Source organism: Pezoporus occidentalis, unplaced genomic scaffold (genome assembly GCF_034315485.1).
Source record: "Pezoporus occidentalis ecotype Australia unplaced genomic scaffold, CSIRO_AGI_Poc_V1 ctg189, whole genome shotgun sequence".
In the NCBI taxonomy this organism is placed as follows: Eukaryota; Metazoa; Chordata; class Aves; order Psittaciformes; family Psittacidae; genus Pezoporus; species Pezoporus occidentalis.
The window spans coordinates 597,338-612,734 of NW_026913737.1; the positions used below are offsets into that span (position 1 = coordinate 597,338).

A 15,397-nucleotide genomic window follows, 5' to 3' on the forward strand; every position below is an offset into this window, starting at 1 on the left:
CCCCAGTTTCTAGCATATGTTGTAGCCAAGTTTGAAAAACTTCCTGGATGAGGGCTTTAAGTGCACGTGAGATTAATGTTTTTAGCTATACTACCTAGCCTATCATTTATACAAATCCTTGCACATGCCTTCATTTAGAAACAAATACTAACCTGATGTTTAACTAGCCTACCAGGACTATTTCCCAAAGCCAGAGGGGAAAACAAGTAGCCACTGCTGTAAAATGAACACAAGCAGAAAGTATTACTCACAGAAACGCTATAGGAGCTGCTGCGATTCTCAACATCCAAATCCAAAGCTCATGCTTAACTGGAGTACAATTTCACTGTTGTTTTGGCTAGGAGACAGTTAAAGCAAATCTAAGAGGAAAAGTTGTGCTCCTGCACCATTGTTCTTTAGAATGCCAAGATGATGGGGAAGCTGTGATTTGGTTTCTATACTTCACCTACCCACTCTATATTCAGATACTTTCTAGGCTAGAAAATTAAAAGAAATAGTGAAGGATTAAGATTAGAAGATGTGTGAGACTTCAGCTTTTCAGGGAGAAGGCTGCTACAGGGAAACAAAGCCATAACCAGAGAAAATCTGAAAGGGCTTTGTTATAAATGCTAAAAGGAAAGTAATTCCAATAAACTCCTCACTCACAAGTTCAGAAAAAGGCAAGCAGAAATAAAAATGCAGAATACCAAAACAATTAATGGTCTGAGGAAGAGACGTTACAAAGCTGATTTCCTGTTGCTTTGTGGTTGATTATCCTGCATCTAAGAAGCTACAGGGCCTGACCAAAAGTTTTACTTTATATAAGGGAAGAGTAATAGACTGGCAGAGAACACTGCTGAGCTGTTGATGCAGCTTTCTCCTTGGGAGGACACTATATGGGTCTCTCTCTCATCTTTCTGTCCATGAATTTTCCATTAAGTCCATAAAAACTCAGTATCTTTCAAGAACACAGACCTCTATCACATTGGCTGAAATGTCTCCATAGCTTAAAAAGCTTTCTTGTGGGAAAGGGTGGAAAACAACCTTCCTGAACATAGAAGAAAAGTCAGGCTCAAGATATCTTAAAGACTAGAAAGAAAACTAAAGGACAAAATAGGTTTCAATAACCTAGTAGTCAGTGGATTTTCTGTCTTGACTGACATTAATGAGAAACAGCCTGTCATCTCAACTGTGTTACCCATTCTACATGAAGAGAAAGGAGGAAAAAAGATTCAAAGCCCTCAAACAGAAGCAACACAGGATGCATGGGGAATCCTTGCACAAGCTCAGGCTGCTTGCCAAAGGTGGATCAGCTCTGAAGAGGACAATCATCAGCATGGTCAGAAACCCCATGCTACATTACAAATCAAGGGGTCTCAAATTCCAAGGGAGTGAAAAACAGCTTCTGATTCCCTTCAGGAAAAACAGAGCATGAAAAAAGCAGCTAAGAGAAAATGCTGAAACATGTGGTGTAATCCTGAAGGAAGAACAGCAGGTCCTCAACATGCAGAAAGGGACAAAATCCCTCCGCAGCAGCACCTCACAGCACACAAACAGCTGCTGAAAAAGGTGGTAAGGAATAAGAAGCACTGCACATATGGAGAGAAGATAACCAAATTTGGAAGGAAACCACAAAGGACTAATTACGCTATTCACTAACCTCAACAGATTATGGTTCCAGTGAGATTATGTACCAGGGAAGAACCCACTAGTAAATAAGTGCTAGCTGAAATATGAAAATAGCTTTTTCTTTTTTTTCTGAAGAACAGATCACCCCATGGCAGTCACACAGTGGGTTGAGGAAGCAAACGAATATAAATCCTTACATTGAAAAAAATTATATTGCCTTACATTCAGCTCATATTTAGAAAACATTAACATTTGTGGAATTTAAACAAGCTGACCAGTTTGCCCTTCAGACAGCAGTAGTTAAGGACAAAGCTTGTAGACAAGGCATGAAAATAGTCCAAAAGGTAAAAATGCTTTAATCAGATTATTAAAATATCTCCACTGTTTTTACACACAAAAGCCTGAAATCAATTGGATAGTGCAAAACTTATCAACTGAGAAGCTAAGCAGAGCTCAGAGGAGCGTGAAGGCAGTCAGCCAACATCCTGTACCTTCTGGGAGAGAAAACCCCAATATCTAAACTGGTTTCCTATGCTGATTTCTCTAGACCAGCATAAAAAAGAGTGGATTTCAGAAGAACAAGTTTGTAAGAAGGAGAAACTTTGCTTTAGAAATTCACCAAGTTTTTCTGAATTTGAGAATAGCAATGACAAATGTGACTGCATTAAGTTGAGATACACAAACTGCATGCTCCCCAGTCATGTTTCTAATCTCTCCCCCAAACACCCAGGAATGAGCAAAAACTAAGGCCTCCTAAGAACAGAGCTAGGAACTGCTGTGCAAATTCAGAGGTACAGTTGAAGCCCTTCTGTCATCAGGGTCTTAGGCCCAGGAAGCTGCAGGAGGACAGTTATTTGTATCAGATGCAGATACAGTTCACATGACACTGTTCCTGTTGAAAAACTGCTGATAAAAGCACAAGTTATAATATATATTGAATTCCCACTGAACTTGTAACAGAATTCCAAAGTGTCAGTCACCATATTCTCCATTTCCTTACACAACTACTGTTTCCCGCCTTCTCCTATTTTCAGTTCTCCCAACAAAGCCAAAACCCTGAAATCCAGAACAGCCACATAAAGTATTTAGTTAAGGAAAAAAAAAAAAAAAAGTTTTCAACACAAAAAATGTAGGGAAGGCAATTAAAGAGCCAAAGAGGTATTGGTGTTTCCATGGCAATCTGGCAGACGGGAGCCATGCTCGCGTCTTCTCCCAAGCCTTCCGTCATTCTCCAGCACTAAATCTTTATTAATCTGAGCACTAAGCAATTGCTGTGCAGAAACGCCAGCCCGTTCCTTGTGCTGTGCAGTGCTTCCACAGCCATCCAGGGGGAGGTCAGAGGAACAAGATGAAGACTTGCTGCATGGAACAAACAGCAGACGTCGTGCCATTTTGAGATACAAAGCTCTTTTCTCATCCTCATAGCAGGCTAAAAAAAGGACTTGTGCCCTAGGAACAGACTATTTTCTAAACAGAACGAACAATTATTTCTGCAGCTCTCAGATGACTGTGTTTAGAACGATATAAGCACTGACAGCTCTTGACTTGTGTTGGCAAGATAATTTCAGACAGAATTCATAGAAACTAAGACAATAACCACAAAAGGACTTTTTAAGCACAGATGCTTAGGGAAGCCCTTTTTTTCCCCCAATATGGATGACATCTCCCTTTATACGTTCCAGAAGAAGGATGAGGCTTAATCACTGCATCACTCCTCCACAACCATTAGCCAAGATTACAAACTTAAAGGAAACGATGTTACATCTGGAGTTACAAATTGTGACTCTGCTTTTGCTGTTAAGTAAGACTCCCAAGCCCGGAAGACACAGGCTGCCAGAGCTCCGCTGCTGCTTTTCACCTACTCATTGTCCCACATTCAAGCCCCAGCTACCAGATCCCTCTGACAGCACAGGGACCACTTTTGAAAATGGAAGAAGACAAACAGGACCAGAGCATACTAAAGAGAATTACCCACCTATTGCAACAGCAGCAAGACACCTTAAAAAAAGGGAGGAAGGGAAACAGCTGTAGAAGCTGACAAAACCCAAACCCACCCACTGTAAGAGATTCAAATGCCAAATGCCACCAGAGGCACGAGTTCTCTTTTCCCAAGGATTCAAGTCCTGAGAACATCAGCAAGAGGATCTTCACGTATTTCTAATCTAAGTGATGCCCTGCAGGAAGTGATGCGAGTCAGATTCTCATCACACTCTTCAGAAAGTCTAAATCAGCATCTTTGATAAGAACAAATTTGACAGGCAGTAAAGCCTTCAAAAGATCAAGTAAAACTTGATCTTCCTTAAGCAAATCCATATCAAGCAAACCAGCACTGTCAGCTTTACCCAAAGTCCTCAAAAGTTTCACTTTTTGAATACTAAAGATCTCACACTGCAGTCCACATCAGCACACTACCTTTGTGCTGCTCTAGATTAAAAATGCACTGGAATCTGCTAGAAATACAGGCTGATAGTCAACGGCAGCCCGGCAAAGCTGGGCTTAGCAAAACCCGAGTGTTAATCATGACAGCAGGTAATTAGGGTGGGCTTTACTAGCCAGGATTCCTGCTTTCCACGCTGCTATCTGATGAGAAGAGGAGCAAATGTTCACAGCAATTATCAGGAGTATCCACACCAAAAGCGCAGGTGTTGCTGCCCCACCCCAGCTTACTACACCTTCAACTGCAGCCTTGTGCAAAACTAAACGGCTCAACTGGAAAAGCAAGTTGCTACACCATTGGGCTTGCATGATGAGGCAGAGTTGAGTAGTCCAAACCATAGCGCTTAGTGCATCCAGGAGCCTCCTATTTATTGACCAAGAAGGCTGACATCAGGTACCTGCCCTCTCTTGCACAAGAGCATCAAGACAGTTGAATATGCACCTGAAAAATACCCTTTCGGTGACTTCACCTTTCCCATTAACTGAAGCCACAGCTCCCACTCCCAAGAACCAGAGGCAGGTCAGTATCTCACGACCAACCAGAGTCACTTTCAGTCTAGATTTGTCATCTCTTGACAACCAGCCTTTGTTTAGTACTGGGAAGAAACTTCACCCAACCAGCCTTTGTTTAGAACTGGGAAGAGGTTTCACCCACAATGCCAAAACCTTCTGCAGCATGGGAGGACCCTGACCAGGTAGGTATCCCTACCCAGTCAATCTGACAAGTGATACAACAGTTACTTCTCCTCTCAACCCTGTCACAGAAGGAGATGGCAGGGCTAATATTAAGCTGATAAGACGCTGGTATGAAAGTACAGGTTAACTAAGTGGACATGACATTTAGCCTTTGCAAAAAAATGGTATTTTGTTGTCTTACTGGACTGTGTAAGCTGTTTCCAGAAATAACAATCCCACTATGCACCACACCCCTACCCTACCAAGAAAGCATATTTCTGAACTTTTAAGGCATCTACCCTTGAAAGATCTTTTATCTTCTCAGTCCCTTTTGAGCAAACCTGACCAAAAGACACTCAGGGAATAGCTGTTTTGGGTGGGTTTTTTTTTAACGTCAACCATCTTCTTGCAACACATTAGCAAAACCAAGTCAGTCAGATTTCAGAGGGGGTTACAGCAAATAAAAAGAAAAAAGCAACATTATTTCTCCTGGGAGACAAATACTGACCATTTCAAAGCCAAAACAGATAGACTGATTCACGCTATATCCAAAACAGCAGTAGTGGTCAAAACTGCAGGCAGCAGTTTCTACTCCTAACCATAACAAAGAGTAAAATTGCTGAAATTATCAGTGTCTCGCTCAGTCACACACTAAACAACTTCCACTACCACTTTCTCCCATTGCTGCACTCTTCACAAGTCATCTGAAGTGCAACCCAGCCTCTCGGCAGGAAAAAGGAAGAAAGAATGATAAGTCACGCAAGCAATCCAGGTTGGATGGGGCTTGAGCAGCCTGGTCTGGTGAAAGGCACCCCTGCCCATGGCAGGGGCTTGGAACTCGATGAGCTTCGAGGTCCCTTCCAACCCAAACCATTCTACAATAATCAACGACTGCTGGTGCTCGAGAGCTTTAATGTTGCGAATGCTTTAGGAGCAGGGCTGTTGGGAGAGGCATGAAATCCACTAGAACCCAATAGTGAAGGCTGTGGACCATGTTCTCCAGCCTGGTTGTAAAACATACTGCGAATGCCAACACGCAACAGAGAACAGTGACAAAAAGCAGCAATTTCCTCAGAGGTGCACACACGGCTTCACGCCTGGACCGATTAATAGTTAAAGCAGATTATGTAGAAATTCCTTCTGTGTGTGCAGGTATGTCCTCAACAAAGAGGCTGGAACGAACACGACGCATGGGTATTCAGAGAGACGGAAAGCAGTAAACCATTTCCCTCGTATTTTGAAACCAAACCCCTCAAGCACTCGAGCCACTTTTGCGAGAGCACATCTATCACTGCCACGCACTGCGGCGAGGGACGACTGACTTCGCCTCAGCGTTCCGTTACGCGTGAGCTCCCACGGGAGAGCGGCCCCCGCTGCCCCGCACGGAGCTGCAGAGCCCCCCCGAGCTGCGGCTTCGCGGGCAGACCCGCACAAATCCCTGCCCGGGTCCGCGGCGCGGCTCGGGGGTCACCACTCCTCAGGAAGCGGCGGCGGCCCTGCGGGGCCACCCCCCACGATGACACCCTGCGGCGGACCCGCACCCCCTTCGCGGCACGAGGAAGGGGGCACCGAAGCCGGCCTGGCCTCGCTGGAGGGGGCGCCGGTCTCCCCGCGGCAGCGGGCCGGGCAGCTGGAGGCTCCGGGCAGCCCCTCAGCCTCCCGCGCACCGCCTCAGCCCCATAGGCCCCCACAGCCGCTCGCCGCCGCCCCGTCACTCACCGGACGCTGTTTCGGCGCGGCTGAGCACGGCCAGCACCAGGCCGAGGAAAGGGACGAGCGCTGGCCCCACTCCCCGGGCCATGGCCACTGCCGCTCACGCCGCCACTGGCACGGCGCGGAAGGATCTACGCAGCCACCGATGGCGCCGACGGCTGCCCGCGCGGAGGGACACGGCTCAGGCACACATCCCCCGCTTCCTCCGCCGCGCCGCGCCGCGCCCCGCTCCAACCGACTGCCGCCAGGGGGCGCCCGACCCCGGAACGCGGGGCGGGGCCGGGCCAGGAGCGGGAGGGGGCTGCGGCTGTGAGGGTCTGGGACGGGGGAGGAAGGGCACCGGGACGAGGAGCACTGGGGAGGGGGATGGAGGACACTGGGGCTGGGGGACTGAGGGCAGCGGGGACAGGAGATGGCGGGCAAGGGCAATATGTGTCGCCCCTGTAGGGTGGCGATAGCGGCAGCGGGTGCTCACGGGGAGGACAGCGGAGTGCTCCGCCTGAGGTGCTGCCGGGGCGCTGCCCGCCCTGTGTTCAGGCTGGGGTGCAGGCCCCAGCGTTGCCTAAGGGCAAGTACCGGTGGGAAGGGAAGCCCCACAACAGCATCGGCAGGGGGAGTCTCGCCCCGTGGGAAGCGGTGTGGGAGCTTGCCACCCCACCTCTCGGCCCCATGCTGCCGGAGCCCAGGACCACACACGGGTTCCCACGGAAGAGGTCTTGGAAGGGCAGCAGCTGAATTCAACCTCAAGATTCCTCCTTGTCCTCAGCCATCATTTAAAGCGTTAAAAATCCTTCTGCCGTGGCTTCGGCTCCCTGCGGACTAAGAGCCCTTTGTGTGCGGTGCTGACATGGCAGACTGGCTCGTGAAGGCAGGATTGTGCTGGGTTTGGGGTAGGGAGGAGGCAATGAATAAACCTCACTGTTTTCCCCCTGTAGTTCACCAGATCCCAGAGCTCCTCGCAAGCAGGGAGATGGATGGTCAGTGCCCTACCATCACCATGATTTTTTACTGGTATGCCAATGCAACCTGAGCGATAAATCCCTTGGCATCCTGCACAGCTGCCAGAAGTTCCCATTGCTGCTCCTACAGCCACTTGTGGGCAGACTGATGCCTCACAGCCACATGGCCATCCCATGGCACTGCTCTTGGCACACCTCCTTCCCTGCAGCTCCTCACCTGCTGAAGTGAAGGCCAGACCCCCAACATGCCCAAAGCTTTCCGCATATGAAATAGTGGGTAGTGGTGACCAAACCTTGAGTTAAAATGATCATGAATCCCAGCTGGGAGTTGAGGGACAAGCAGGAATGTGACTGGAACAAGGAGAACTTGGGGGTGCTCTCCTAAATGAAGCTAATTCAGGATGAATTCTGTTGTTTCACCAAAAGCTACCATTTCCAGCTCCCGTCGGTGCTGAACATTACTTATTGTCCCTGCCCTTGAAGAGGCTGGTCCTCTACTACCTGTGTTTTGCTTTAGCTGAGCACAAGTTACTGACCCCTGGCATAGCAACAGTCTCTGAGGTCCCCAGTGCAGCTCTTGGAAGCTGCCATGAGGCCAACCAGCTCCACCTGACACATGAAGGTCATCAGGGGAATCCAGCCCGAATGAGGGAAGGTATCACCTTGCTCCTGCAGTAACCTGTGAGAACCTGCTGATTGCTCCCACCTCTTCATCTGGACCCTGCTCTTGTGGGTGCACATGGGCTCAGCTGCTCAAGAAGAAAAGCATCCCGCAGCGGCTGTCAAGAAAAAAGACATGAGAGCAGACACCAGCAGGCCCTCTGTGTGACAGAGGCTGGCTGAGGCTGGACCTGGGCTGGCAAAGCAGATTTTGCAGCTGGGAAGGCCAGGCCAGCTTGCTCTGGCCAGGCGGGTTACCTATGCCAGGAGGGAATGTGCAGGGCAGACTGGAAAGGGGACAGGGGCACTTCTCCATGCCTAAGCTCCTCGGTTAGCTCCCCATCATTCCCACGGGTTTGTCATTAAGAAATAAGCTGTTTTCAGAGGAGTTAAAAATATGTTTCAGTGTTGCTTCATCTTATGCACCTCATTACAGTCCCATTAACACCACTGTACAGAAACAAGCAAAGGTGATCACACGCAGGCCACCTGCCAGCAGAAGTGACCCTCTAGCCCTACAGTTTCCCACCAAGAGATGGCCAGCAGCCAGTGCTGGAACTGGAGGGCTCTGGCAAGGTTTTCCATAGTTTCCATCTGGTTTCCACTATGCCTTGCCCCATTTACCTACAGAGTGTCTTGCCCAGGGGCAGGAAGCGAGCCCTGGCTGCCTGGAGTGGCAGGGGGAGGTGGACAGGGTGCTGATGTCTGGCAGAGGGCTGGGTGCACTCTGGCACTGGAAGCGATGCCAGTTGAGGGATTAGGAGAGCTGAACAGACTCCATATCCACAGCATTGCTAGTTCAACAGCCCCAGCAATTAGCAAAATCCTGGCACTTTGGCTGACAAAGGCAGGGAGATCAAGCCCTCTCATGGTAGGAGTCTGACCCTGCAATGATCTTGGTTGCCTGCTCGGCAGAGCAGTAGCATACTCATTTTGATCTCAGCATCTGCAGACTGCTCTCCAGCCCCAGCACTCTTCAGGTTTCCTGCCCTGCTGCTTCCAAACCGTCCCTTGAGCTGTTACCAGCGACGTCAGGGTCCAGGTCCCCCCATTCAGTAGGGTCTCCCTGGGTGATGCCGAGTGGCTGATCTCTGCAGACGGTGGTGAAAGGGGATGAGGGTGTCCTGCACACCTCTCAGGAAGGGACAGCACCTCCCCACGCCCTACGTGCCTCATTGCTCTGCAACCGGGAGGATGCTGCCAGGCAGAGATGTGCCCCGGGGCTCTGCTGTGCTCCCCTCAGCTCTCCTGACGGAAAGCAAAATGTATTTAAACACTCTGAGGTGCTTGCTGGGTGTCTGTACCTGGTCAGAGGGCGGTGCGGCACTTCTCTGTCCCTCACCTTGGGGGAGCCGCTGGTTTCACGAGCTTTGCATTGGCTTTCTCAGAATAAATTGTGTTTTCTTGCAATAACCATTTAGTGACATTGCTGCCGGTTCAGGCTCAGCCCACACCCAAACGCTTGCCTTTCATCCTAGCATTTTACACACCCAGTTAAATGTTGCCTCATTTTTACCTGCCCATGGTCTGGGCATCCTTAGGAAACACTTGAGTCATATATCCCAGCTTTTTCTTTTGCAAATAGGAGAGCTGGAATGCCGTTAAAATGGAAGCTGAGGGTATTTCATAGTCACAGGATGTCAGCAGCCAAGAGGCTTAAGAAAAATAGGAGGGAGAGAGGCATCCAGTAAAATCCTCAGGGCTGGCAGCCTTGTGCTTGCACTACAAATAGCTTGTCGTGTAGCTCATCTGCTAACTCTTAACATTCACATGACTTGGCTTACACCACGATTACCTTACCTGACAGCTAGTCTCCTCTTAAAGTGAAGCAGAGAAGTGCAAAGGCATTCCTGCATCAAGCCCTGCAGGAATGAGCTGGGTACCCTGCCTCTGTTGCCCTGCTTAATCGCCTGGGGAATTCGTATCATCTGCTTCCCCTGCCGCTGCCCTAGTTCTCAGCAGCCCCTTGAGTATTTATATTGCAGACAGAGCTGTGCAGCTTTTACCAAAGTTGGTCTGATGCAAAGGATGGCTGTGAAGCTCCCAAATGCTCCTGGCTCTGGGCATGCGATGGAGCAGTAATTCACTGATCTGTGGTCACCCTTCAGGTAGCAGCAGTGCTGTAGTGATGGCTGGTGTGGTGATATGGCTGCGACTCAAGGAAGGGGCAGCTGCTCAGCACTGCTTGGGTCCATCCTTCAGTTGCCTTTTTTGGGTGTGTAGCCATGACCAGCTACACACATGAAACCATGCAGCTCTCCCTCTTGACCAGCAGCCATGGGAGAGCTACAGTGGTGATTTGCAGCAGACAAGAACCCCACTCCTCTCCTAGCTCATGTATGGCCCATGCAAGCCACCCCTCTGGGCACCTCTTGCTGTGGGCTGCCCATCCAGGCATGGCCCCCATCACCTGTGATCCCTTTGCAGGCAGGGGCACAGGAAAGCCAAACAGAGGCTTCTTTCTACTGCTATGGGACCCAGAGTGCAGCCTCAGACCCTGGCGGTGCTGTTACAACCCTTCTGGCACCGGGTGGGAGCCTCACGCTGCTCTGTGCAGCCTGCTCCCATCCCATGCTGAATCAGAAGCCACCCATGTTCCCTTTCACCTTGATGGTCCCCTCCACTCCCGAAGTGGGTGCTGGGGTCAAGATGCCATTGTAGCTGTAATCATGGCTGTGCATGAGAGACATGTAGGTCCAGGAAAGGTCCTGGGGAGATACACACCAGGTCCTGCAGGCTCCAGTCCCCTGGGTACCCATGCAGGTCCTGGTGTGGGGAACTTGGGGGTCACCATGGCTCCAGCAAGCACATTTAGTTATGCTCTTCTATGCAAATCCTATGTCTGCTGCCATTTTCAGGGGCTGTAGCTGCAGGCAATGGGGAGGGTGCACTTTCCACTCTGGGTGCTGTGTTGCGACAGGGCTGGGGAGTCCCACTTCCAGTGAGCGCAGGCAGCATGCCAAGGAAGTAGAGCATACCGGGGAGCACCCGCAAGGCCAGGGTGCTGCTGGTGCGATGCAGGGGGAAGGAAAAGGAAAAGCAGTGGCAGAAGAAGCAGGTTTATCATCTCTGTGCAGAGTGCTAGGGTTCAGGGGGGTTTCTGAGCCATGATTCAAGACGACGCTGGGCTCCTCCATGCAGCTGTCAGACAGAGAAAGCATGGCAGAGGTCTAGCAGCCTGCTGGGGTGGGCAGGGGGAGCGGGGACTCCCCAGATTCTGCTTTATCCCCTCCAGCAGGTTTGTGAGCTCAGGTGTGACTGCAGCCAGCCGGGAGCAGCTACGCAAGACGCTGCAAGGCTCAGTGCTGCGTGTACAGCCCCAGGCAGATCCCAGGGACCCCTGTGCCTGCATGGGACCCAAACAGTGCGCAAGTCAAGGGATAAGGAAGGAGGGGAGGTGGTATGGCAGCCCAAGGGGAATCAGAACCAAGGACATTTGTGGGGACCTGGTCAGAGGAAGCAGAGGCATCTGCAGTGGAGAGGTCATACTCCACCTCTCCTGGGTGCTGTCTGCAAGGGCTCAAGAGCAGCCAGACTCCAGGAACCCCCCAAAAGCTCAGGCCAACAGGGACAGTAAGGAGGCTGCCAGGGACTAAGCGGTGCCCCAGATCCTGCCTTGCAGTTTGCTGAATGCTTGAGGCTGAGGACCAGCCCAGCTGCATCACCCAGGTCTGAGGGAACAGGAGGGTTCAGGGGTGCACTGTGACGGGACACAGTGCTGACTGAGGCCCATGTGGGAGTGCTGGTCCTGGCACTTGGTTGCCCCGTGGCCAGCCACCAAGCCGAGCATTATCTCATCTGAAAAGCCTTCATTTTTGGGTAGCAGAAAATGGACATCCTTCTTTTCAAAAGGGCAGCAGCAATGCAGCAGAGTAAACCACAAGGAGAGGGCAGACCGGGAACTTCCAGAGCTCCCCAGCCTGGCTCTGAGGGGCATTCCTCCCTGTCTCACTGTGACTGATAGCTCCCAGAGGGACAAACTGCCATGGCCCCATACTGGCCACTGAGAAAGGAAGGACAAGGACTAGGATGCTTGAAGGCTGAACTCCAAGCCCTGCTGTCCTGGCCATTTCTGCCCAGGCAGTTATCTGGCATTGGGTGTCCCAGAAGGCACTTGCCCTGCTGCAGGGATACTGGCACAGCCCTCTCCCCTACTGGGACATTCACCCATCTCAAAGCAGCTGCCAGAAACCACCTGGAGTCAAACTTCCCTGGGGGCCCAGAGGGAACGATGCTGAAAGTGGGTTTTTCTTGAAACCTGCCCAGAAGAGGGGTTTGGAAGCGCAAGGAGCTGGTTCAAAGTGGGGGAAGCAGCTGGTGCCCAAGTAAACACAGAAACCAAAGCCCTGCAGTGCCCCAACAGCTGCTCCCAGAAGCGGTGGTGGTGCAGAGTATGGCTGCATCCTGTGCCAGTGGAGACCTGGTTTACATTGGACATGGTGGCTGGAGTACCCTGCTGTGCTAGTCCTCTCCGCAGTGCTGTGCCGCACCCATGGCAGGTTTGGCAGCGTCTGGGAACCAGCTCTGCCTGTCTGCTCTTGCTGCTGTGCTTGTCAGACACTGAGGAAAAAGCCAGCCACCCAGCACCAGCATGCCCAGCAGTGAAATCACCCAGCAGAGCCCTGGGGTCCCTCCAGCACAGCCACACACGGTCCCTGCAGCAGGCACTGTCCCCAGTAGCAGCCAGGGGCGCCCAGACGTGAGCTGCGCCATGGCAGCAGCAAGGACAGCCCAAACCGACAGCTCTTCTGTAAGATCACTCTTGTGACAGAGCAGCCCCTGGGGCACCTTGCACCACCTGCTTTTCTTTTGCACCTTGCTGTTCTCTGCCTGTGGCCCGTGACAAAAGGTTTCCAGGTGGCAATGGGGATGCCATGGGGCCAGGGAGAGCCCAGTTCTGTCACCTAAACCCCCAGTGCAGGGGCTCTGGTGCTGCAGTGGTGTCAGGACTTTGCACCGCTCCCAGGTCTTTCTTCCCCCACTGCTCTGCATGGGCCCAAGCTAGGACAAACCCGTTGGGCTCTGCAGGTGGAGGAGACCAGGCACAGGAGCTGAGGGGAAGCACAGTGGGGGAACCCAGCAGGCAAAGAGCCTCAGGAGCCTGAGAAGCAGGCTCAGGAACAGAAATTAGAGGTGTTGGGCCGGAGGTGACTGCAGTGACCACCCTGCTTGGAAGCACCACCACCCCCCCAGCTCATTGCGGAATCGCAGCGCCATGATGGGAGGAGGCCCGGCGCCACGGCCTTGTATGGCACAGTCCAGAAGCCCTCGCAGGCACGTCCCCGGTTCAAGAGGAGGCAGCCCAGGCCCAGCGAGGCTGTGGGTCTTTGGGGAGACCAAGGCATTGCAACGAGGCCCTCGGGAGTCGTCCCTTCGTCTCTCCCGCTCTGGGCGCTGCTCTGCACCGTGCCCGCACTGCCATCTGCAGGCAGCAGCTCCGAGGCAAGCTATGGGCCTCTGCCAGCGCCAAGTGCACAGCACCAGGACTCCCGAGCGAGCAGCAACCCAGCAGCTACGGTCACTCACACCCAGCAGGGCTGCTCCCTGGTGCGCCCCAGCGCGGGGAGCCACGGGTGCTCCCCCATCATGTAACACATGGAGAAAGAAGCAGCAGCAGCAGCTTCTCCTCCCCTCTGCCCTCAGCAGCCGGACAGAACAGCTAACCTCAGGTCTGGCTACCAGAGGAGGCAGAAACAGCCCGCAGCAAAACAAAACACAGCATGCATCTCTCTTGCAGTGCACCAGCAGCACCTCTGCCATGTGAGATGGAGGACAAGGGGCTCTGTATTTTGAATGCGAGGGACTTGCTTATAAAGCACTCCCCGGAGGCCCATGCTGGCCCGCAGAAGTCTTCCTTGCCTTTCTTCCTCTTTAGACAAGGGACATTTGCAGCTCTGTGCTCTGTTAATGCTGACACACACCACGGGGGACACATACACTACTCTCAAGTTCATTCTGCCTCTCATGTGCCCCATGTGAACAGCATTACCAAAAAGCTGTCCCCATAAACATCTGCCCAAGCACTTACAGGGCCCTGCCAGTGCTGACACAGCTGCCTGCCCTCATGCAACAAGGCACGTACACCTGCAGGGAAAGAAACCCCTGCTATAACCCAAGTATAGCCTCTGCCAGAAAATGGGCAAAACATGTTTTTCAGACTAGTTCTGCCTCCAAAAAGGAGACCTTTATCCCAGGTGGGCCTTGACCCTGTTGTGTGGCTGGAAGGAAAGAAAGCATCCTCCAAGATGACAGAAATTCCTCACTGCAGAGGGGATTTTTCAGAAGCGTTTATTTCACTGCTGACACTGGGGCTGCAGGAGGCAGCGGCTCATTGAGCTGCCCTTCACTGCAGAAATGTCACTGCCCTCAATCACAATCCACATATGGCCGGTGTCTGCTCACCTTCTAGCACCTACGTTACACAGACCTACACCACTGGGACGTTCACCTGTTAGGGACACCACTTAAAGGATTAAAAATAATGATAATAATAAAGCAAGCTACAAAGTAACACTTGGAGGCATCATGCAGAAACCTGATTTAGGCTACATGGCAGATCAAATTTGCTAGGTTTATTGTTGGACAAGTGCTAACTGCTTCTGTGCCAGTCCAACACTGTGTCAAGCTGGGGAGTGTTCCCAGACAGGACAACAGCTCTCTGTTTCCTACCCTGTGGCAGGAAACATTTCCAGGTCACAGTTTGTACTTCCAGAACTATACAAAATTATGTGCTTGTAAAAGGTGCTGGGGAGTCCTGAAACTTTCTTCTGTGACACTGCCTGCCTCCTACCAAGTGGCAGACACTTGAGTGCAGGAGAGTGCCTGAGCTGTGGGGTTTCTTTTTTCCTCTTATTTTTTAAGTGAAAACAACAGCTGACTGTTAAAATGTTATCCTTAGCACTGATGGACAAAAAAACCAAAACAACAAAAAAGAATCACATTACTGGAAAGATACATATTGGCCCATAAGAAAGAAGCAGCTCTATACTATTGCCTCGTAATGAGCTTTTCTTCACCTACAATTTCAACTTCCCAAGTGAGGTAGGGAGAAGGTGACCACAGAAAAAAAGGTGGCATTTCCAAAGGATTCCACTGTTTTGAAGTTATCATTTTGAATCCTTCATGTAAAGTTAAAGTGTTCTTTAAGGAAACACTGCCGTTTTTTCACAACAACATTCAGAGTTTCAGGGTTTGGGGATTTTTTTTTTGTTTTGTTTTTTTTGTTTGTTTTGTTTTAGGTGAGGAAAAGAGGGAGAAAGAAAACAAGCATCCCAGAGATGAAATGCTGGCAGTTTTGACACATTTTGGAAGTGATGCAGTTATAAAAGGAAGGAAATAGTTAGTGA

The 15,397-nt window shown here is 51.0% G+C and overlaps 2 protein-coding genes across 5 annotated transcripts in view; both read right to left on the bottom strand.

Annotated features, from left to right (window-relative positions):
- NOTCH2 (notch receptor 2) overlaps positions 1–6,669 on the bottom strand; it is an 87,356-nt gene extending 80,687 nt beyond the window's left edge. For 2 of the 4 annotated variants that reach the window (XR_009964324.1, XM_062616215.1), the window contains exon 1: positions 6,439–6,669. Coding sequence is in view for 3 of the 4 variants with exons in the window: in XM_062616215.1 (XP_062472199.1) it covers positions 6,439–6,520 (82 nt within the window). In the remaining variant the exon portion in view is untranslated. The remainder of the gene's footprint in view (positions 1–6,438) is intronic. The other 2 variants (XM_062616214.1, XM_062616216.1) reach the window with 2 other exon arrangements.
- REG4 (regenerating family member 4) overlaps positions 1–15,397 on the bottom strand; it is a 125,233-nt gene that overhangs the window by 85,275 nt on the left and 24,561 nt on the right. The gene's annotated exons all lie outside the window — the stretch shown is intronic.